At 46.2% G+C, this 21,205-nt stretch overlaps 1 protein-coding gene across 4 annotated transcripts in view; it reads right to left on the bottom strand.

The window, feature by feature from the left end:
* Window positions 1-521: 521 nt before the first annotated feature.
* The window catches only part of LOC139418262 (autism susceptibility gene 2 protein-like), a 458,234-nt gene continuing 437,550 nt past the window's right edge, over window positions 522-21,205 (bottom strand). For 2 of the 4 annotated variants that reach the window (XM_071167588.1, XM_071167589.1), the window contains 13 exons: window positions 13,791-14,379; window positions 12,527-12,822; window positions 10,792-11,030; window positions 8,091-8,135; window positions 6,353-6,448; window positions 6,059-6,130; window positions 5,906-5,935; window positions 5,614-5,685; window positions 4,633-4,774; window positions 4,196-4,276; window positions 3,937-4,020; window positions 3,509-3,749; window positions 522-3,273 (listed from right to left, as the gene is read on the bottom strand). In XM_071167588.1, coding sequence (XP_071023689.1) covers window positions 1,974-3,273; window positions 3,509-3,749; window positions 3,937-4,020; window positions 4,196-4,276; window positions 4,633-4,774; window positions 5,614-5,685; window positions 5,906-5,935; window positions 6,059-6,130; window positions 6,353-6,448; window positions 8,091-8,135; window positions 10,792-11,030; window positions 12,527-12,822; window positions 13,791-14,379 — 3,287 coding nt within the window. In that variant the 3' untranslated portion in view covers window positions 522-1,973. The remainder of the gene's footprint in view (window positions 3,274-3,508; window positions 3,750-3,936; window positions 4,021-4,195; window positions 4,277-4,632; window positions 4,775-5,613; window positions 5,686-5,905; window positions 5,936-6,058; window positions 6,131-6,352; window positions 6,449-8,090; window positions 8,136-10,791; window positions 11,031-12,526; window positions 12,823-13,790; window positions 14,380-21,205) is intronic. The other 2 variants (XM_071167586.1, XM_071167587.1) reach the window with 2 other exon arrangements.

The following is a 21,205-nucleotide window of genomic DNA, read 5'->3' as shown; positions in this document are numbered from 1 at the left end:
ATGCTCTTATCCAGAGCAACTAGGGTTCAGTGCCTTGCTCAAGGGCACATCGACCCATTTTTCACAAGTCGGCTTGGGGAGCCGAAACAATGACCTTTCGGTTACTGGCCCAACGCTATTAATCGCTAGGCTACCTGCCACCACCATATTAATGAATAAGAGATTATTGGCTATATATATCTATCAAAAAGTCGTAATTCACTTCAGGAAATATGAATACCATACAGTACTGTGAGTAATTGCTGATTTAGAGTGATGGAGATATTGATGGATTTTCAGTGCTCTCCACCATGCCCTTGAGTCCGACGTCTGCCCAGGCACAGGTAGATTTATGAGTTGTCTAGTAATATCCGGGAACCGCCATTGTTTTCCTCTCATGGTCATAAAAAAGCCAGTAGACATTTTTAGTTCACATTTTTTAATAACATGGCACAATTTACATAACACACGTTTAAATGAGGAGCATGCTGAAGATTCAGTCGCATCGTTTGTTTTGTTTTGTTTCTCATCTAGAAAGACAGTTTATTTTTTTTTACATACATGATAAACAGCAAAATTGTTTTTCTTGTTTACAATCTCTTTGCAATATGCATTGACTAACCACTACGGCTCCAGTGGACATTTTTAATGTGGGTTAAAAAAACACTGCACAACATCTGGCTCTCACAGAGTTTTTGAAGCGCACAACTAAACCTTCAGTGGACTACTAAAATAGATATCTGCTCTTTAGAAACAAACTGTCCATAGTTTAGACGGGCTTTTTTGTCTTTATTTTTTATTTTTGTAGATACAACAGCTTAGGATAGCACTTTAATACACTGTTAGACCAACATAACTTATTTCCAAACACATACTGTACACTCCTTTAGAGGGGAAAATGTGGGGTCTTTCTGTAAATGTGCTGTATTCTCTCCAAAACAAGAATGGTGGTAGGAGTTGAGTTGTTGGAGTAAGTGATCTCTCTCACTTTCTATCAACCTTTCTCTGTTAGGTCAGTGGTTCCCAACCAGACATACTAGGACCCTTGGGGATACTTGGCCTATCCAGGGGGTACTTGTGAAGACTCTTTAGACCATAGGCTTACTGGTAAAATGCACATGAGGGGGTACTCCGGGCAGAGCTAAATTCACTTGGTGGTACAGTAAGGGAAAAAAGTTGGGAACCACTGTGACTTCAGGCATTGGAATTCCTCTACAAAATGAATAGCTCTATAATAGGAATTTTAAGGATTGTTACCACACTTTTGTATCATATTTAAGAAAATTGTTTAACGTTTGCACAACATTTTCTATGAGTACTGTGGGTTTGTGAGGTCTAGGTTGTGGAGAGAATACAGTTTTGTCAGAGTCCGTTGGGATGGTGACCAGGCTGGCTTTCAGAGTAGAAGCCAAGACATTTGTTGCATAGTTGAATGTGGGGCATGGTGGTACAATGTTAACCTTTTCAGCTGCGTCAAGCTAAAACCAATCAGCAAAAAGCACATTCTGAACTTCCTCCTCATTAATAATAGTCCTCTATTTACATTTGTTCAAAGTAAAGCTTTCAAAACACCCTTTTGCATATTTGTACCATGATTTGTTCCTTAAGGAGTGAGCATGTCGACAGTACACATATCTACACACTTTGCTGCCTGTCAATGCATTGAAGTACCTGTACATTCCAAAATGTCTTTGTGAGGGTGCCGTTTCCATTGCCCTACACACCTTCAGGGTAGTCCAGGACACGTTCTGTACAAGAGAAAGAATACACACAAAAAGCAGGAGCAAACTGGAGCACCCCCCCCCCCTCCCCCCACACACACAACTTTTTATTTTTTTTACAAAAACATAATCTGTGGGTGTTCTCCCCCACATATTATTCACAGCTATGGTACAGTCTGCTGTTCCCAAAGCTAAGTGCTTGGTGTGAGGCACAGGGCAGAGTATGCCTGTAGTCTGCCTCCAATCCAGGGTGAGGATTGCGCCCCACTCTGCTCACCGTGCCTCTATGTCTTTGTGGTTGTGTGCTGATGGTCTGTCTCTGATGTCTGTGGTGAGGGGCGTAGTCCGTCTGGGGGAGCCAGGCCTGGCACCCAGCGTGGGGATGAGGGGGGGCGGGGCACTCAGGGAGGCTGTGGGCGGGGTTTTGTTCAGGATACCGTTCTGGTGAGCGGCGTGAGCTGCAGCGGCGGCCGAAGGGCTGACCCTGGGGTAGTGCAAGCTGGGTAATCCGGGGACCATGAGGCCAGCGTGGTGGTGTGGCAGGTGTCCGTCCAGTGCCGGGTGGTGCATGGCGGCATGCAGGCGGCCGTGCTCGTAGTCTTCTCTGAGCATGTGCAACCGCTCACGCTCCTCTAAGTGTGCCCGGGCCTCCTGCTCCCGGCGCTGCTCCAGGGCTAGAGGGTGGTGGTGGTCGCGGTTAAAGTCATGAGCTTCTCGGTCCCTGTAGGAGCGTTCTGCCTCGTAGAGGCGCTGCCCGGCCAGCCGATGCAGGGGGTCGTTTCTCAGCAGCAGGTCCCTGGCCAGAGGGTCCCGTCTGTGGATGTCTAGGCCCCTGTAGGGGTCCCTCATGGGGTCCCAGTGGAAGGCTGGGTAGGGGAACCTCTCTGCCCCCGGAATTGGGCTGATGCCCAAGAAGGGGGCCACCATTCGAGTCCTCTCCAGGCCACTGATGTTGTTCATTGGGTGGACACCCGCCATGCCCATGGGCATCGCCATGGAGGAAGGGGGGTGGTGGTGGGTGTGGAGGCTGGGCGTGAGGGGCACCTGGGGCAGGTGTGGGTGGAGGTGAGGGTGAGAGGGGGGTCTGTCTCTGTCCGTAGGGCTGTCCTGCTCCTCTTTCCTCTCCTCCTTTACCTTCACCTCATTGTTGTTCTTCTTGTGGTGCTCGTAGAGAGAAGGCAGCTCTCCCTTCTTCTCCATCAGGGCCTCCCTCTCCCCCCTCCCCAGCCCCCCGTTGGGCCGGTCCAGGCTGGTCTGACGGATGTAGGGTGAGGTCGTTCCTCTACCGTTGGCCTTGTCCTCAGTCACCCGCCCGTCGTGGATGATTGGCGTTGTGTCCTTGTCGCTGTGGTGATTCTCTTTGAGTTTGTGCTCGTCTGTGCCGTTGAGCTTCCAGGAGTCGGGGTGCTCCCGCTCCCTGTCTCGGTCTTTGGGCTTGTCCTTGTCCCTGGGGGGTTCACTGGGGGGCAGGTGGTTCTTTTGGGGCTCTGGGGGACGGCTGTGACCCAGTTGGCTGATAGGGTTAATGGGGACTGGGGACGGATGGCTCTGGTGACGCTTCTCCATGGCTTCCCTGGATGGACACAAAACAATGGGCTTTAAAGATTAAGGAAATTTAACATTTGTACCACTATTTCAGTGTTTGTCAGTGGTTTAATTTTAGGGTACATTGAGTTGGCACAAGTCCCCTAAAACATCGACATCTATTAAACTCTCAAATAAAATAGTCTCAGCCATGACAAAGCTTTACAACTTCTGACATTCTGCTGGTGTGACTGCTACAGGTAAAACCCCTCCATTACACCCACCTCTCCTTGTCGTCTTTGTTGATGGAGGACGTGTCTCGCTTGTCTGAGTCTCTGTCTCTCTCATGGGAGCTGACTGAGGCGCTCCTCTCCGAGTCGGCAGGTTTGAGCCAAGGCGGAGGGGTGGGGAAGGAGGGTGGTGTGCGGTGCAGCCGGTTCCATGGCTCGTGGTTGTTGTTGAAGTGCTGCTGTGCATTGGGGTTGTCTTTATGGCCAAACACAGAGTTAGGCGCTGTTAGAGATTCAACATACGGAAAGAAGAAAAGACCAAAACACAAGTTAAAAGCATATCTCGCTGGTGTGGCGGTCAGTCAAGTCTAATGTTAGAATTTGATGAAAACTTCATGCAACATACATTTTTATAATCTAACAGGAAATCCTCAAATGTTTGGTTGTCAAATACATGATGTTGTCATGGAAATGAAACTCACTTAGTGCTGGGTTTCCAAGCCCACCGAAGGCTGCTGTGCTGAGAGATGAGAGACCTCCAAACGAGGGAGGCCTACTGAATGGCTCTAAGAGAGAGAGAGAACACAGTCAGCACATTATCTAAATTGCTCCTGTACTGGGTCAACCAGCTTCTGACACAGACATACTGTACTTGTTAGCTCTCCATACAGCCTCAGTGAGACAAGGATCAATTGATGTGCATTTGACGTGACTAGGTGCGCTGTGCGTGCTGTGTCTTACCTAAGTGAGGTGCAGGGGTGAGGAAGTTGCCGGGGTGGTGGGGAGGGTGGCCGAACGGTCCGGCTGACGGGTGTGTAGAACCTGACATGGAAAAGAGAGTTTATGTAACACATCTTCCATAAGGATTTTAAACTGAGAAACAGTATTCTTTCCTTTTAAGAGGCAAGAGCATTGATCTTAGCATGTAATCTATAACCCAGGTGGAGACCTGTGCGCTGCCTCGAAACTCTGTTAAAAATAGACCACTCTATGGGTCCAGATGGATTGATCTCCTTTGGAGAAGAGGTCCTGGAAGTAGTGTGTCAATCATAGAAATACAATGACCAATGAGTGTTCCAGTCAAATTGCCCTGGTCTGAAGGGCTTTTCCCTTCTAAAAATCTAATTTCTATGGTGTCAATCATCTTCTACCAAGGGCACTAACCAACCCACACTCACCTGCTGCTGAGAAGAGTGTGGCAGGACGTGCTAAGTCGTGGTGGTGGTGCATCGTGCCAAAGAGGCTGGGGCCGGGGGGTCGACTCAGGAACTCCGGCTTGAGCCCGAAGTCCAGCTTGTGCGGGTCGACCTGCATCTGCTGCTGGAAGACGCCAGACAGGAGGAAACAGCACATGAAAAACACACCACCAACGCTGCAGGATCAGCAAGGATACAAACTGTAAAAAGGGTTTTGTTGGTTATTTGTGGGCTAAGGCATGAAGGTACCCAGTAATGTAGAGGAAATAAGAAATAGGTGGGTAAACGCTGAGCGCCGATCGCGGTGATTAATATTTTTAGTGCATTTCTCTGCAAAAGGGTTGTAAACACTTACCCTCCACTACATCAGTGAAAGTAACACAAGATGGCAGTCCTCTTATAAGATTCTCTATGGGACTCTCTCTCTCTATACTGTCTCTCTATACTGTCTCTCTCTCTCTATACTGTCTCTCTATACTGTCTCTCTCTCTCTATACTGTCTCTCTATACTGTCTCTCTCTCTATACTGTCTCTCTCTCTCCTATCTCTCTCTCTATACTGTCTCTCTTCTCTCTCTCTGTCTCTGTCTCTCTATACTGTCTCTCTCTTCTCTCTCTCTCTCTCTCTCTATACTGTCTCTCTCTCTCGCTGTCTCTGTCTCTCTCTCTCTCTATACTGTCTCTCTCTCTCTCTATACTGTCTCTCTCTCTATACTGTCTCTCTCTCTCTCTCCTATCTCTCTCTCTCCTATCTCTCTCTCTCTATACTGTCTCTGTCTCTGTCTCTGTCTCTCTCTATACTGTCTCTCTCCAGGAGAGGAGCTGGATTACACTACTACCTCAACTAGACTGGGTCTTAGATGATCAAACATTGGGGTTTAGAGAACCACACTATAATGAAGCACATTAGACAGTGTTTCTCTATAGTCTGTGAGTGGAAGGAAGTGCAAAGGGGAGGTCTCACCTTGACTTTCTGTTGGTGGTGGTAGATCTGCCAGGCCATATGGACATGCATGGCACACCACTTCCCTGGTTTCTGCACAAAACACAAAGCCAGCTGATATGGTTAACCTTAAATGTAGGATTCTCAAGGACTGTATACGCATTAGGGACATTTTTATTTGTCCAGGACAAGGTTTAATCTTTGTCCAGTTTGTTCACTAACTTGGTTGTGCAAACAACAACATTTTACTGCAATAAACATATTAGGGGAAGGAAGTTAGGGGAGAAACAACTACAGCTATTAACATTCTTACCCTGAGAATGGGCCGAAACGGATCCGTTAGCTAGAGGAGAGAGAGAGAGAGAGAGAGAGATGGCTCAGTTACTTTAATGTGTGTCATTCAGGCGTTCCTAATTAGCAACTATGCATGGCTTCCTTATTGAGTGTGTCCAGCTAGGGTGCTTACCCTGGGGTCCTTCTGTAAGAGTGTGTGTGGGACTGCTCCAGGTCTTGAGGCCACATCCAGTGGGTTAGAAGTCTGCAGAACACAGAGAGAGCTCATTGTGAGAGGAGGTATGGGGAGCATCGTCTCTGTCTTCAGTGTGTACATGCACATGTTTTTCAAGTTCACTCCCTATTCTGATAACGTACTGTATGTTTAGCTGTGTGTTGGTCTTCAGAGAGCACACTACACTGAAGGTGTGTTTATCAGGTTCACCAACTGTGTGTGTGTGTGTGTGGTGTTGGGCTGTGGCCCTACCTTGGGCTGGAAGGCCCCCTGCAGCGAGCCAAAGGGCCCGGTTGGAGGGATCACCGGTGGAATGCCGGACACGCCCGGGGGGTAGGAGTGGAACAGCTGAGAAAAGAAGAGAAGGAACAGAGAGAGGAGTGATGATGGGCGGAGTGTTGTGTTGTTCAGACAGAGAAGGACAGCAGCTGTATGAACAGTGAGATGAAGGAGAGAGGGGCCAGGATGACATGACAGGGTACAGGGTGGGTGGGGTGGAGGGAACAACACCAGCATCACTAGGGGTAAACATCCAAACCGCCGTAAGTCAGGTAGCTACAACTGTCACTGATCTTAGTGCCTCAAAGTGTTCAGCAAAACTAAAATGGTCACACTTGTTTATTCTACTGAAATCACCAGGTATTTACTAAGTACTAACATTGAAATTACACAATAATAACCAATGAATTACTTGTTAGCCGCTAAAACCCATTTACTGCTATAGTCTTTCTCTGTGAGTGTAGACAGTTAAAAGGAACTCTCACCAGAAAGAATACTCCTATGTAATCACAACCAGTGTCTCTCTGTTGACACATTAATTAATTCATTTTAAATAGGGGTTAGCCCACCTAACTGTGCTGATAGCAGTGAGATGAATTAAGACCAAACTCTGACGAATGTAATTGCTACTCTGATTCACAACGTGGGAAACAGGTGAATGCCTCTGAATAGCAGAGCAGTAAATGAAGGCAGAGGTTAAGTGGTAGAGACAAAGCATACAGCGGCACACACTCACATACCACACACACACTCACATACCACTCACATACCACACACAGACTCACATACCACACACACACTCACATACCACTCACATACCACACACACACTCACATACCACACACACACTCACATACCACACACACACTCACATACCACTCACATACCACTCACATACCACACAGACTCACATACCACTCACATACCACTCACATACCACACACACACTCACATACCACACACATACACTCACATACCACACACAGACTCACATACCACACACAGACTCACATACCACACACAGACTCACATACCACACACAGACTCACATACCACACACACACTCACATACCACACACACACACACTCACATACCACACACACACACTCACATACCACACACACACTCACATACCACTCACATACCACTCACATACCACACACACACTCACATACCACTCACATACCACACACAGACTCACATACCACTCACATACCACACACAGACACTCACATACCACACACATACCACACACACACTCACAAACCACACACACACTCACATACCACTCACATACCACACACACACTCACATACCACACACACACTCGCATACCACACACACACTCACATACCACACACATACCACACACACACTTGATAGAGCCACTGAACTCAATTGATAATTTGTTCTATTCACTTGAATAGGAAGGGGGTTGAAATGCTTCAGCCAGGTTCCACAGTAGTGAATGAATGAGCAAGCAGACAGTTGTGTTAGCAGACAGACATTTGTGATGGGTAAGACATAGATAGAGCATCTGCCCAGTCTTCATCTGTGGACAGACAGGACGCTGTATTCTCTCAGAGCAGAAGCTGAGGGGGATGGCATGGGAGCTATTGTACAAATACACACACAGCTACAACATGGACTAGCATGGCTGGATGGGTGAAGAATGCACAAACTGCCCCACAAACACAAAGAGAAACTCACGCTGTGTCTGTAGAAAGGGTCAACTTTTGTTGGGAATTTTTCAAACTGTAGAAGGAATGAAATAAACAGAACTAAGAACAAGGATGATACAGAGAGGATACAGTGGCTTGCAAAACTATTCACCCCCTTTGGCATTTTTCCTATTTTGTTGCCTTACAATCTGGAATTTAAAATTTATTTTTGGGGGGTTTGTATAATTTGATTTACACAACATGCCTACCACTTTGAAGATGCAAAATATTTTTTCTTGTGAATCAAACAAGAAATAAGACAAAAAAACAGAAAACTTGAGTGTGCATAACTATTCACCCCCCCCAAAGTCAATACTTTCTAGAGCCACCTTTTGCAGCAATTACAGCTGCAAGTCTTTTGGGGTATGTCTCTATAAGCTTGACACATCTAGCCACTGGGATTTTTGCCCATTCTTCAATTGCTCCAGCTCCTTCAAGTTGGATGGGTTCTGCTAGTGAACAGCAATCTTTAAGTCATACCACAGATTCTCAATTGGATTGAGGTCTGGGCTTTGACTAGGCCATTCCAAGACATTTAAATATTTCCCACTTGAGTGGTATGCTTAGGATCATTGTCCTGCTGGAAGGTGAACCTCCGTCCCAGTCTCAAATCTCTGGAAGACTGAAACAGGTTTCCACAAGAATTTCCCTGCATTTAGCGCCATCCATCATTCCTTCAATTCTGACCAGTTTCCCAGTCCCTGCCGATGAAAAACATCCCCACAGCATGATGCTGCCACCACCATGCCTCACTGTGGGGATGGTATTCTCGGGGTGATGGAAGGTGTTGGGTTTGCGTCAGACATAGCGTTTTCCTTTATGGTCTCATCTGAACAGAGTACTTTCTTCCATATGTTTGGGGAGTCTCCCACATGCCTTTTGGCGAACACCATAAAGCCCAGCTCTGTGGAGTGTACGGCTTAAAGTGGTCCTATGGACATATACTCCAATCTCTGCTGTGGAGCTTTGCAGCTCCTTCAGGGTTATCTTTGATCTCTTTGTTGCCTCTCTGATTAATGCCCTCCTTGCCAAGTCTGTGAGTTTTGGTGGGCGTCCCTCTCTTGGCAGGTTTGTTGTGGTGCCATATTCTTTCCATTTTTAAATAATGGATTTAATGGTGCTCCGTGGGATGTTCAAAGTTTCTGCTATTTTTTACAACCCAACCCTGATCTGTACTTCTCCACAACTTTGTCCCTGATCTGTTTGGAGAGCTCCTCGGTCTTCATGGTGCCGCTTGCTTGGTGGTGCCCATTGATTAGTGGTGTTGCAGACTCTGGGGCATTTCAGAACAGGTGTATATATACTGAGATCATGTGACACTTAGATTGAACACAGGTGGACATGATTTAACTAATTATGTGACTTCTGAAGGTAATTGGTTGCACCAGATCTTATTTAGGGGCTTCATAGCAAGGGGTGAATAAATATGCACACACCACTTTTCCATTGACATTTTTTTGAATTTTTTGAAACAAGTAATTTTTTTCATTTCACTTCACCAATTTGGACTATTTTGTGTATGTCCATTACATTAAATCCAAATAACAATACATTTAAATTACAGGTTGTAATGTAACAAAATAGGAAAAAACACCAAGGGGGATGAATACTTTTGCAAGGCACTGTACGTGCTAACTAACATAGAGAGTTGAGTGACTACATAATGTCCCCTTTTTAGGACATTTTAGGAGTCACACAATGCACATCTGAAAGAATATCGCAGCAGCTCAACAGAAGCTTAATTATCGACATGAAAGACTTTAGTGAATCAAGAAGACAGAGGAGCCATTTGGCCACATCGTTATCCTCTGCCTGAAGAGTCCTTTCCCTGCTTTTCACCCTCCCATTTTGTGAGTGACTGAAGAGCTCATAAACTATCCAGCTCTCTGTATTTCTGTGTTTAATCTGGGGAGGTTTAAGTGGTTTAATGTGGACCCAGGGAGAACATTTCCCCCAGTTAAGTTTAAACACTGCGGCCGTAAAAACACTTTTATGTCCTCATTAGCTGTCAGAGCGCTAGACATTCCGCCTTTGAGGAAAATCTTCAGAGCAATGTAAAATACTCAGTGGTTACAGTAGGCCTATGTGAGAGAGTGTGTGTGTGTGTGCATTGTCTGGGGCCACGGTGTGTCTGTGTGTGTATGTGTGTACGTGTGTGCGTGCGTGTATGCGTTAGAAAGAGGGCTGGTGAGCAGGCCTGTTTCAGAGGGACAGCCACACAGTGCCTGTGGCCTCAAACTAACAGCATGTTAATGCTAGTTTAAAAATAGCTCCATTCCAGTTTGGGGTGCCCGAAATATGCCAGAGAAAACACACACAAAAATTGGGGAGAAGAAAGGTATCACTGTGGTAAAAAAACGCAGAAACAGATGGGTCATCATTGAGAGACACACCACAGAAAACCCCTGTTTCCCTCCAGCAAGACTGGAACTGCCTTATAGTACTATAGGATCACCAATACTGTATTAAAACACTCACATTCAAAAACACTATCCATTCCACCCTACTGTTTCTGTATGTACAACAAAAACCTTTTCAGAGATTTTTGCTGTAAATGCTTAATAAAATAAACCATAATTAAACATTATTATCATTATCCACACCCCTTACCCCCCAGTCCACCTCCCCTTCCAGTCCAAAACCACCAACCCCCTCTGCCCTCCCAGGAGTGGTGTTCTACTTATCCTCACATTTCTGGCTGGGGTACGCACCATGGGGGGTGCAGGGGTAGGCATGATGGCGTGGGAGAAGGGGGTGAAGGTGTGCTGGTGGGTGTGCTGGTGCGTGTGTTGGTGCTGATGCTGGTGCTGGTGCTGGTGTTGGTGGTGCTCGGTGCGCAGGTACGGGGGCGGGCCCAGGGAGGCCCCGCGGTCGGCGCTCTGCGAGGCGAGGAAACGGTTGTTGAGCTCCTGGCGCAGCAGGTCTTGTTCTGGAGGAGAGAGAAAGGAGAGGTAGAGAAGAGGAAGAGAGGAGGAAAGATGACACTCACGGTCAGGACCAGTGTCCGTTTGTCCACACTGGATCTGTTTTGTCTAAGAATAGCAGAGTAAGACAAGACGTGATAGTCAAAGTGTCTGTGCTGGATCGGTTTTGTGTGAGAGTAACAACATCTATAGAGGTACAGTACTTCATAATCAGAGTAACAACATCTATAGAGGTACAGTACTTCATCATCAGAGTAACAACATCTATAAAGGTACAGTACTTCATGATCAGAGTAACAACATCTATAGAGGTACAGTACTTCATGATCAGAGTAACAACATCTATAGAGGTACAGTACTTCATGATCAGAGTAACAACATCTATAGAGGTACAGTACTTCATGATCAGAGTAACAACATCTATAAAGGTACAGTACTTCATGATCAGAGTAACAACATCTATAGAGGTACAGTACTTCATGATCAGAGTAACAACCCTTACAGAGGATGTATAGTGTTAGTCACATATCACATTAAAACCAAGATAGAGAACCAAAGTTCAGGTATTCTCTTTACTATGGGAGTCACACAGGGCATCCCTGAATGGTGCCTGCTGCTCCAAGAGTCAGCACCTTTATTGCAATTACATGAATACCTCAAAAAACATTTTAGAACAGAGCTGTTGATCAACTGACTGGCAAACAACGGCTTGAGGAGAAATAGAGAAATGCATTTTATATCCATCCAAATTGAGTAAATTGGCCCGAGAAATTGTATTTTCTCCAGAGTAACCATATAATTTGTATTCCACTGTAATATAATGCACCATTTCATACATTTATTTCTAGCTCTTACTGAGATGAGGGACATTTTATTTGTTTCTTCATAAAAGTTTCATTAGAATCTGAACAATATACAGCAGAGTTCATTATGCTGTGACTGAATAGATTTCTGTGAGATGAACACATTGCCTTGTGAAAATGAGAATTGCCCATAGTTTTATTAAACCATGATAATACTCCCTTTCAGTGAGACCCTGACATTAAGCTAGATCACAAGTGGCACGACAGGAGAGGGCATTCATCACATGGGCTGATTGGGGGGAAAAAGTGTGTGTTGTTTGAGTGATCAACCAATCAAACACAACAGAATCTTGACCGAGGGAAGGACAGGACACCTGTCTGCACCTACTGCACCATTATAGACAAACATAGACGGCACATAGTGCAGCTATGTGTGGAATCCTTACCTGTCAGTCTCTGTCTCCTATAAATTAGCACAAAGGTAACATTATGTAAGTCTCTGTCTCGCTCCCTGTCACAGTTCAATACGTCTAGGGCTCCACACGCACCTCTCTCACGCCACAGACGACCTGGCTTCTGCCACAACAGCCATGAGAATGTACAGCTTTGCACTTCGCTGACTGTGTATTGCGACAGCTGCTGTTGTGGTGCAGTTCTCCTGCCTGTCCACATGGGGGCAGCCTGGTATATGTGCCTACCTGAATAGGGCGTCCCAGCGGCGGGGTGTCCTCCGGGGACTGGCAGGGTGCTAGACGTCAGTGGCGGAGGTGGGGGCAAGGCTGGTGGAGGCGCAAACATATTGGGGTGGTGGGGGTGTGGCGAGGACTGCAGGGCGGGGGGGAAACCGTGGGGAGCGATCTGATTGGCTGGGTGGGGCAGGGGGAAGGCCGTGGCTGCAGTGGCGGAACCGGAAGGTGGGAGGTGGGGTAGGTGTGGGGACGGACCAGCAGGGCCTTGGGGCTTGGTACCGCCCGGGGTACTACTCCGACTGCTGCTAGAGAGATAGGACGGACAAGGGGACAGAGAGAAAGAGGGATTTTGTTTTTTACATAAATCAGCTTCCCCACATCTACGCACATAGTAGATACGCTCTGACAGAAAGGTTTTACATCGCATTTCCCTCAAGAGACTTTTCTCTGAATCTCAGGATGTATCAAAACTTTACCTTCAAAACACCCTCAGATGCCAATGACCATCACTGGCAAACATTGTAGAACAGCATCTGTGTTCAAACATTTCTGTAGTTAAGCAGCTCCAGAGGTACATGCAGAGAAAAGGAAGGCAGCGAGCCTTGTGTTGTGTGTGTGGATTTGTCTCTCTGAGACTCAGAGTCATGTAGCAGTAACTTAACAAGCTAAGCCCCAAAGCTCATTTGCAGCTGCCGCCTGTCTCTGTAACCACCACGTGATTATTCACAGTCTGCCAGACCCGTTGGCACACTGACTGACACACTGGCACGCTGGCAGAGGGAGTCAGACACAGAGCCAGCCCTCAGAGGGAGAGCATTCCCTGGGACTGGGGCTGACTGGGACTCTGGGGGAGCTATCCTGGAGCTCTGAATTAATGCTCAGTGCTCGACTAACGGTAATGGAACAGCTAGCTGATTAATAGCGATGGGTAGAGAGCTGGAGGCTCCTTAGCAGCAGATGACAATATGGGTGGTTAAACAATCCAAGGCACTTATCGCTCAGCTGGACTGGCGGTGGTTTTCCCACCCTGGTGAGAATCAGTGATGTTGTCTGGCTGGGGGGTTTCACCTCGATGCTAATTCAAGGCTTGTTCTTGCCAATCATTTATATGCTGATATAAGATCAGAGTTTGAATACTTTAAGAGGGTCTGAAAGGGTCTTCTCGTTACATTACTCAATATCAAAACCGCACACAAACAAAAGATTATATCAATTTACTGGAGCTTAAACAGGCCTACATATCTTGGTGTAAACAGAGTGTGTTGGGACTCACCTGAGGCCGTTAAGGCTAAGGCTGCTGCTGTAGGCAGATAGGGGGCGAGGGTGGGCCCCACAGTGTGAGGGGAGGCGTTGAGGCCCGGCCTGGCTCTGGCTGGGGTGGTGGGACAGTAGGGCGGGGTGTGGGTGCAGACTGGGCGGAGGCCGGGGGTGGGACAGTGGCTCAGGCTGGCGCTGGGGCCGGGACAGGGACTCAGGCTGGTGCTGGGGCCTGGGCGGAGGGGCCTGCGAAGGCTCTGGTCCCTGAGCGAGAGGCAGGGCTGCGGGGATCTGAGGCCTGAGAGAAGCCTCTGAGCGTGGGGGCTGGTGGACCGGGGCCTGTGCCAGAAGGGGGCCGGGGAGAGAGGGCTGGGCCTGGGAGGTGGGTAGGGACAGAGGCAGGGGCCGAGGGCGGCCAGACGTATAGGGCTGCGGGGGTAGCGGCTGCTTGGGGGCACTGGGAGCGGGGGGAGGCACAGATACGTCCTTGCAGCTCTCCTGGCTCTTCTCCTGGCTGCGCTCTAGGCCTGACACCTTGGGGAGGCCCAGGCCGCCACGCTCCTGGATGTCATTGGTGGACAGCGCATCAACGCTGAAATCTGGAACTGTTGACAGGGAGAGGAAACACAAATATATGGACTTGTCAGTACTTCAGTCACAGTTCATATTGAATCACAGGCTGCTCACTCCAACAAATAAGAACTGGTAAGTACCTCAAAACACTACACATAAAAACTGCTTATTTCTACAGGACAGTCCACTGATAAAGTCCATTGATGGTACTATATACAGTATGCAAGACCTAAACAGAGCCCCTCTACAGTGTTTGTGCATGGCCGGTGGGTCCTACTCAGACAGACATTGTGCTGTAGCATCAGCAGTCAACTCTCTATGAGCAAGAGCAGGAGCGGAGAGACTCATAGGGGATGACAGTGCATACACAACCAGTAATTAACACTTATCTCTGGACACACACACACACACACACACACAAAAATCTCTTCAGAGCTGTTGATTGGGCTGGTTCCCCAGAGTCGTGGCTGTGAGGCAGGCAGGCAGCCCTCTGGAGCACCATTATAGCAGGCTGAAGCCTCTGAGGTGGTTTCCTCTATAGTATTACTGCTAGGCTGGTCCCTGTGGGCCCCCGCCTCATAGAGGAAGAACCAGGGGCCCCAGCCTCATAGAGGAAGAACCAGGGGCCCTGGGGACCAGCCTAGCAGTAATACAACAGAGAGCTAGCCTACAGAGAGAGAACAGACCACGCTTGAGCCCCAGCCTGCATCCCAGCCATCCTGCCTCTCTCTCAGGCTCCATACCGAGCCCCTCCATTAGCAGTAGAATGTTTAACAGGGATTTAAGCACCCATGCGACACCATCATTAGGGGTCAGGTCAGATAATGGCTGACCGGCACGAGATAGACCAGGGTGCCAATATCTATTATCTGCAGTAACAACTATTGACCACTGCTGCTTCCTGGAGAGCCGGGACAGGGCAAGACATCTGTCAGCTGGAGAACACAAGATACATTCTTCCCAGATGAAGCGTTTCCTTCTGCACTAGCACACTTTATCAGATCATTACACACAGCCTACACAATACCCACTGTACTAAATACAGGGGGGACATAAAGCAAGAAGCACAATCCTCTGCAAAATGTTTGATTCTAAAGGATCCGCAAGGCCAACTTAAAATTCCATAAAGTTCCGTTTTCTGTAGTCTACTATGGATAAAGCTTGTCCTAATTCACACCAATCAGTGTCTGTCTATCCTCAGACCAGATCCATGTTATTGTCCACGCCAATCTGCTCCACGCCATCAACATTCTACAGAGGCTCCTTCTAGATAGAAAACATCACTGGCTTAATAGATGGATGGATGGAGAGAGAGCTCCCAATTCTCCATCCATCCATTCCCCATTTCCTTCCCCCCTGAGGTCCCTGGGCTTGTTTTGAGAATGTGCTAACACGTTGAAAAGAAGGTGTCTCTTCTTCTCGTAATGAAGACTCCTGGGCCAGGAGGAGGAGAGGAGGAGATGTGTACATCTCCCACGAGGGGTAATTTGTCCTTTTCCTTGATCCCTGGAAGCAAATACATACATCCCCCGCTGGTTCCTTTAAAGCCACAGCCCTGCTGTTTTCCTTTCCCAACAATCTTTCTTGTTTCTGTAGTAGTGGGGTTGTGGTGGTGGTTTATATCACATTAGGATGGGGAATAAATGACTGATGCCTGTTGGAGGTTAGAGGTGGTGAAGCCAGGGGCTAGATTTGAGGCTCAAGGGAAACTGAGGGGGTTAGAGTGGGGTCAGTCAGGGTGTGTGGGACCAAAAGGCTCCTTAACAGCTTCTACCCCCAAGCCATAAGACTGCTGAACAATTAATCAAATGGCCACCAGATTATTTACATTGACACCCCCCTCCAATTGTTTTTTTGTACACTGCTGCTACTCGCTGTTTATTATCTTCACCCCTACCTACATGTACAAATTACCTCGGCTAACCCCCGCACATTGACTCGGTACCGGTACTCTATGTATTTGGCCTCGTTATTGTTATTTTATTGTGTTACTTTTTATATATTTTTTACTTTCGTTTATTTAGAAAATAGTTTCTTAACTCTTTCTTGAACTGCACTGTTGATTAAGGGCTTGTAAGTAAGCATTTCATGGTAAAGTCTACTCGGCACATGTGACCAATACAGTTTGATTTGATCTGTGTATGGCACAAAACAGAGAACACACTACTAGGAAAAAGGGTGAGTGAGGGGACTGGCATTTCAGTATTTATTTTAGCACTGATTGCTACAACAGCCTACAACCTGATATATCAAATGATTACACAATAATACACATCCACATTAATTTCAATATACACCTGTCCTTCAGCTATAAAATCCCTGTCACTATTCTCTCCCTCTCACCCTCCTCCTCCTCTCCCGTGTTGAGAGGGAGTCCGACCCCGGGAGACCATCCTGACAGATTTATAGGGGTAGAGACCTCTGGGACATCCCATTCCCAACACTCCATCCATGTCCCCTTCTCCCCGTCTCTCTGTCCCATTCCTCACCTAAATAGCCCCATCACACATTCTTAACCCACACGTCATGCCTTCAACCACAGGATCCAATGGAGTCAGGGGTTCCATCGCATCAATCACACAAAACCAATGCAGCAAACAGCCTAGCTACACTACCGGTCAAAAGTTTTAGAACACCTACTCATTCAAGGGTTCTTCTTTATTTTTACTATTTTCTTTGTACATTGTAGAATAATGTTGAAGACATAAAACTATGAAATAACACATATGGAATCATGTAGTAACCAAAAAAGTGTTAAACAAATCTAAATATATTTGAGATTTGAGATTTTTCAAAAAGCCACCCTTTGCCTTGATAACAGCTTTGCACACTCTTAAGTTAATTAGTGGAATTTATTTCCTTCATAATGCGTTTGAGCCAATCAGTTGTGTTGTGACATGGTAGCGGTGGTATGCAGAAGATAGCCCTATTTGGTAAAAGACCAAGTCCATACTTTGGCAAGAACAGCTCAAATAAGCAAAGAGAAATGACAGTCCATCATTACTTTCAGACATGAAGGTCAGTCAATGCAGAACATTTCAAGAACTCTGAAAGTTTCTTGAAGTGCAGTCGCAAAAACCATCAAGCGCTATGATGAAACTGGCTCTCATGAGGACCGCCGCAGGAATGGAAGACCCAGAGTTACCTCTGCTGCAGAGGATAAGTTTACTAGAGTCACCAGCCTCAGAAATTGCAGCCCAAGTAAATGCTTCATAGAGTTGAACCTTTTTGGGATAGGGGGCAGTATTTTCACTTTTGGATGAATAGCGTGCCCAGAGTGAACTACCTTCTACTCTGTCCCAGATGCTAATATATGCATATTATTATTAGTATTGGATAGAAAACACTCCGAAGTTTCTAAAACTGTTTGAATGATGTCTGTGAGTATAACAGAACTCATATGGCAGGCGAAAACCTGAGAAAAATCCAACCAGGAAGTGGGACATCTGAGGTTTGTAGTTTTTCAAAGCTTGGCCTACCAAATACACATTGAGATATGGATAAAGTTGCTTCCTACGGCTTCCACTAGATGTCAACCGTCTTTAGAAACTTGAATGAGGATTCTACTATAAAGGAGGGGCTCATGAGACCACTGAGTCAGTGGTCTGGCAGAGTGCCTTGGTGACGCGCGCTCCCGACAGAGTTACCTCTCGTTCCAGTGCTTTTCTGAAGACAAAGGAACTCTCTGGTTGGAACATTATTGATGTTTTATGTTAAAAACATCCTAAAGATTGATTCCATACATTGTTTGACATGCTTCTAAAGGACTGTAATGGAACTTTTTGAGTTATTGTCTGGATGAAGTGCCTGCGCCTCGTGAAGATGGATTACTGGGCTGAACACGCTAACAACAAGTGGCTATTTGGACATAAATGATGGAACTTCATGGAACAAATCAGTCATTTATTGTCGAACTGGGATTCCTGGGAGTGCCTTCTGATGATGATCATCAAAGGTAAGTGACTATTTATGGTGTTGTTTCTAACTTTGTTGACTCCAAAATGGCGGAAATTCCTCTGGCTGTTTTGGGTTCTGAGCGCCGTTCTCAGATTATGCTTTTTCCGTAAAGTTTTTTTGAAATCTGACACAGCGCTTGCATTAAGGAGAGGTCTATCTTTAATTCTGTGAATAACACTTGTATCTTTTATCAATGTTTATTATGAGTATTTCTGCAAAATCACCGGATGTTTTGGAATCAAAACAGTAAGGCGCCAATGTAAACTGAGATTTTTGGATATAAATATGCACATTATCGAACAAAACATACATGTATTGTGTAACATGATGTCCTATGAGTGTCACCTGATGAAGATTATCAAAGGTTAGTGATTAATTGTATCTTTTTTTCTGCTTTTTGTGACTCCTATCTTTGGCTGGAAAAATGGCTGTGTTTTTTCGACTTGGCTATGACCTAACATAATCATATGTTGTGCTTTCGCTGTAAAGCATTTTTGAAATCGGATACAATGGGTAGATTAACAAGATGTTTATCTTTCATTTGCTGTATTGTATTTGTTAATGTATGAAAGTTACATATTTCTGATTTTTGAAAATGTATTTTGAATTAGCGGAATGTTGTTGAGGGGTTCCGCTAGAAAGGTTAAGTAACAGGCACATCTCAACATCAACTGTTCAGAGGAGACTGTGTGAATCAGACCTTCATGGTCGAAATGCTGCAAAGAAACCATCCTAAAGGACACCAATAATAAGGAGACTTGCTTGGGCCAAGAAACACCAGGAATTAACATTAGTTCTTTGGTCTGGAGTCCAAATTGGAGATTTTTGGTTCCAACCGCCGTGTCTTTGAGAGACGCGATGTGGGTGATCTCCACGCGTATTTCCCACCGTGAAGCATCGAGGAGGATGTGTTATGGTGTGGGGGTGCATTGCTGGTAACCATTATGGCTACACAGCATTCTGCAGTGATACGCCATCCCATCTGGTTTGGGCTTAGTGGGACTATCATTTGTTTTTCAACAGGACAATGACCCAAAACACCTCCAGGCTGTGTAAATGTTATTTTACCAAGAAGGATAGTGGTTGTAGTGCTGCATCAGATGACCTGGCCTCCACAATGCCCCGACCTTAACCAAACTGAGATGGTTTGGGATGAGTTGGATCGCAGAGTGAAGGAAAAGCAGCCAACAAGTGCTCAGCATATGTGAGAATTCCTTCAAGACTGTTGGAAAAGCATTCCAGGTGAAGCTGGTTGAGAGAATTCCAAGAGTGTGCAAAGCTGTCATCAAGGCAAAGGGTGGCTATTTGAAGAATCTCAAATATAAAATATATTTTGATTTATTTATCACTTGTTTTGGTTACTACATGATTCCATATGTGTTATTTCATAGTTTTGATGTCTTCACTATTATCCTACAATGTAGAAAATAGTAAAAAATTAAGAAAAACCCTTGAATGAGTAGGTGTTCTAAAACATTTGATCAGTAGTGCATGCTCTATCGAGCCCAAATGGCCGGATAGACTTCTTCACTGAGTCTGTCTCTCCGCTGGCCCGGGGATAACCTTGTCCCTGATCTGTTTGTGCTGTCTTGCCAACTCCTATGGCGTGACAATGACCATAAGAGTTGGCAAGACAGCACAAAACAGACCTGTCATCAGGCTAGCCTATGGGTGGGTTTTGGTCTGAGAGACACGGTGAGGAAGATGATGATGATGAGAGGGGAAGTGAAACTATGAGGCTATCTAGCCACTACCCAGACTCCATGATGCAAGATACAGGAGCCTCAGAGGAGACCAAACTGTCTGGCTTGCTCAGTGTCAAAATCCCAGTATGCAACAGTTATCGGAGGGTGAAATGTCTCGTTAGCAGCAGAAGCAGCCTATGTGCTCGAGTGATACTGAGCCCCTCATGGTTCACAGAGGACACAAAACATTCTCATTGAACGAAAATAACTGTAGAACACTTAGGCTTGGGTTCAAGACCAGGGCTAGGAAGCTTGAGGGAAGGTGATCATTTTAGTTAATTGACGTCAAAATGTTTTGTGTGAAAAACAAGATATATACAGTCTGACAGCTGTGTTGTGCTGACAGCTGTGCACCTGTTGAGGCAGAAGGAAACAGGTGCTACTGAGAGGAAACACACTGCCAGGAAATGTGGAGAAAAACACAGCCAACCCTGGTTAACCTCACCTTGTCAGAGAGAGAGAGAAAAAAGAGAGAGAGGGGGAGAGGGCGAGAGAGGGCAGAAAGTGATGCAACAGCAGTTAACCTGTGGCGGTTGCTGAACCATGTTGTCTGTTTGTCTTTTGGGGAGGGGAAACCTAAGAGGCAGCGGCCATGACTCTGCGGTTTCAGGTGGATGGTAAAAACACCCCACCCTGTGAGAACATCCTCTCTCGCCTCCTTTGGAAAAAGGTCAAAGTTAATCGAGGAAAGTGAAAGTGGATGGAAATGTGCTTGTTTGTAAAGAGACAGTCCTTCTCCACTCACGTGTCATTACGTTTACAGGGGTATGTCCCAAAATAAATGTCTAAGCAAGACATTTTATAGATAAATCAATAAGTAGCATATTGTTTTTAAACGTGTGTATGTTTTTCTTCACTGACAAAACAAAAGCTGATTCAAAGGGGTGTGGTAGATACTCTTCTGCGGTAGGATACACGAGTATCCTCAATGGAAGGTGGCTATCGAGGAGGGGAGGACACTTCCGCTTGACTTTTAATGATATGACACACTCCTTGACCACATATCGACTTCCAGGTCACGGAGAGAAAACGGAGGACGGTCTTTTGCCCAAATGAGAATCTCCCCTCGACTCACTCCCCCTCTCTCTAGCTCTCACCTTTTTACTTCTCTCTCTCTATTCCCTTTATATATCTTCTCTTTCTCTCCATCTCTCTC

The sequence above is a fragment of the Oncorhynchus clarkii genome, chromosome 10 (genome assembly GCF_045791955.1).
Source record: "Oncorhynchus clarkii lewisi isolate Uvic-CL-2024 chromosome 10, UVic_Ocla_1.0, whole genome shotgun sequence".
In the NCBI taxonomy this organism is placed as follows: domain Eukaryota; kingdom Metazoa; phylum Chordata; class Actinopteri; order Salmoniformes; family Salmonidae; genus Oncorhynchus; species Oncorhynchus clarkii.
Note: the sequence above shows the minus strand (reverse complement) of the source record. Positions and strands in the feature narration are given on the sequence as shown.